Source organism: Grammomys surdaster, unplaced genomic scaffold, assembly GCF_004785775.1.
Source record: "Grammomys surdaster isolate TR1022 unplaced genomic scaffold, NIH_TR_1.0 125919, whole genome shotgun sequence".
NCBI lineage: Eukaryota > Metazoa > Chordata > Mammalia > Rodentia > Muridae > Grammomys > Grammomys surdaster.
In genome coordinates this window covers 373105-376269 of record NW_021620743.1, presented here as the reverse complement: position 1 = coordinate 376269, position 3165 = coordinate 373105, and the positions used below count along the sequence as shown (strand labels likewise).

Sequence of the window (3165 nt, the reverse complement as noted above, 5' to 3'; positions counted from 1 at the left end):
CTGCCATAGGTTGTATGTGCTAATTAATATTCAGGTTATTTGGTACAGTTCAAAATTCAGATTTTAGTGATCAAGTGAGAGATATATAAACAACAAGAGTCTTTCAAGATGTGGATAATCTGTGTCTTTCAGTGAAGTATAATTGCATTAATCTGGTTGTTACAGGATGGGTGTTATTTTGGATGCAGCACCATCATATTGTAAAGTATTCTTCACAAAGTTTGCCAACTAAAAAGACTAGCTATCTCCTAGTCAAAGTATTTAGCTTTTGTCACCACCACTTTTTGTAGGTTTCTTAAGAGGAAGAACCTTTCTCTGCATAGCTATTATTCTGTACATGAATAGGACTGTGTATCTACAATATATAGCTACACTGTACACACATTCCTCACTTCAGTGGCTATGTCCTTTCATTTTAGGGTATTTGGGTAGCATATGTGTTTCTCTAATAAGACTACAGTGAACAATTTGTAGGTGGCTTTCAACTGAAGATGAAACCAGAATGAAATGTGTTTTAGTAATTTAAATATATGAATGACTGAAATACCATTGTCTACTTTTATGTATCATATTCTGCTGAGATCTTGAGGCAGAACTTTACCTTTATGACATTATTAAGAGTTCTTTGGTGATATTTATGAGAGGTATTCAATAGATGCTTACCAAACACCTAACTACAATTCACTCCAGAGAAGGTTGTAATGAAGATGTGTTTTATAACCAACATATTTATGGTCATGTTCACAATTAATGGTAGGTCCTGTTTTCCTAATCTCCTGTTACTGAAATAAGCCTCATAGAAGAGTAAATGGGAAAGAATAACAGTGTTACAGAATTTATCCTATTGGGTCTCACTCAGGATCCTGTTGGGCAAAAAGCATTATTTATCTTGTTTCTAGTCATGTACATTGTGACCATGGCAGGCAACTTGTTTATTATGGTGACAATCATTGCCAGCCCCTCCTTGAGCTCCCCAATGTACTTCTTCCTTGCCTATCTGTCACTCATGGATGCTATTTATTCCACTGCCATCTCACCCAAGTTGATTATGGACTTACTCTGCAATAAAAAGACTATCTCCTTCAAAGCTTGCATGGGCCAGCTCTTTGTAGAACACTTATTTGGTGCAACTGAGATCTTCCTTTTGGTAGCAATGGCTTATGATCGCTATGTTGCCATCTGTAAACCACTGCACTATTTAACCATCATGAATCACCGGGTGTGCATCTTCCTATTGGTGGCAACCTGGGTTGGAGGGTTTGCACACTCCATGACTCAAGTTCTCTTTGTTTATGACCTTCCTTTCTGTGGTCCCAATGTCATTGACCACTTTGCCTGTGACATGTATCCATTATTGGTGCTTGTGTGCTCTGACACCTACTTCCTTGGTCTTACTGTCATTGCCAATGATGGAGCAATCTGTATGGTGGTGTTTATTATTTTGTTAGCCTCCTATGGAATTATTCTAAACTCTCTAAAGACTCATAGCCAGGAAGGAAGGCGCAAAGCCCTATCTACCTGCAGCTCTCACATTATGGTAGTTGTTCTATTTTTTGTTCCTTGCATTTTTATGTATGTTAGACCTGTTTCCAATTTTCCTATTGATAAATCAGTTACCATTTTTTATACAGTTGTTACTCCCATGTTGAATCCCTTAATATACACCTTGAGAAATTCAGAGATAAAAAATTCTATGTTAAAACTCTGGTCTAAAATGATACATTCAGATAGACTAAGGAAGTCTTATTGTTAAAGAGGATAGTCATTCTAGGGCAACATCAGACAGTAAGTGATCACAATGATTGCGCTTGCTTAATGAATTCACTAGGAACAGTTTTTTTTTCTTCTAAAGAATTGCATATTTATTTTATACCTATGAGAACAGACATACCAGAGGAGATCACTGGAACCCATTACAGATGGTTGTGAGCCACCGTTTAGTTGCTGGAAATTGAACTCAGGACCTCTGGAAGAACAGTCAGTGCCCTTAACTGCTGAGCCATCTCTTGAGTCTCCACTAGGGATATTTTTAATATGCAAAACATAAATGCAGAACAAGTTTTTGTTTATGCTTAGGGTCAGTTAAATAAAGAATTTTTGCAAGAGAAATAAAAGGCACTGAGTTTAGTTACTATTGCAATAGAGTATAGTTACTATTATGATGAAAGAGAAAAATAAACTGATCTTGCCCATCACTTTTCTTAGTTAAAACTGTAGTAGGACATAGAAGAAAATAGTTTATTAATTTGTAAAGAAAAAACTGATAAATTTTGGAAATGTTTAATCAGTTAATTCATTACAAAGAAATGTGGCTAATACTATTTCTGGGACTGAGTGAGGTTTTTAGATGAAGTTTGTTATAGTTTTTCTGTACATAATGATATTTACATAGCTACATTATGAAAATTGTTTTAGGCTTACCTTCAGTCTTCACCTGAGTGTCTACATCATTCCATTTGAAGATATCTGAGTAATAGATTTGGGTAGCTAACAATACTCCCAGTGAACATTTTGTTAGATAGCTTTCAGTTAATGAAACCAGATTTTAGTTCTTGACTAGGACACTAAGCTCAGCTAGAAATATGTTAATATCCTTTACTAATTAACATATTCAATTTTACTATTATTCAAGATAAGTCATTTCATTTTTTTCATAGAGAAAAGTTAGAAAAGAAACATTTTGTATAACTATAATGTTTCCTCAGATTTGTGCTCAACTTCAATATTTCACTTGTGGAATTTAAATAATTTATGTTAATATAATCACAATGAATTTTAATTAATTTGCATACGTATTGGAATATCACACAGCAGAAGATAATATTGCTGTCATTTTAATATGAAAACTTCATCTATGTTGTACAACTCTGTTTTTGCCTTGTACTATTGTTTTATAGTAAATATTTGTATGCCTATTTAAGACATGCAATATGATAATATGGATATAAGCAATAAAGGACTCAATTGAAGAAGTTAGTCATAATTTTTCATAGTTTATATATATATATATTTATATTTATATTTATATAGTCTTTCTTTTGTGGACAGAACAATGAAAACATACTTATATAACAGTAATCCCAATACAATGTTATTTTTAACTATGTCTATTAATGAAAGTATAGCAAATAGCTGATTTATATATGAGAGTGAATAGATAGCACT

The 3165-nt window shown here is 33.4% G+C and overlaps 1 protein-coding gene across 1 annotated transcript; it reads left to right on the top strand.

Moving 5' to 3' along the window:
- The first annotated feature begins 808 nt into the window (after positions 1-808).
- LOC114608498 (olfactory receptor 4A5-like) lies at positions 809-1753 on the top strand. Its single transcript, XM_028752460.1, has one exon. The coding sequence runs from the start codon at positions 809-811 to the stop codon at positions 1751-1753; it is 945 nt and encodes a 314-aa protein (XP_028608293.1).
- Positions 1754-3165: the final 1412 nt, after the last annotated feature.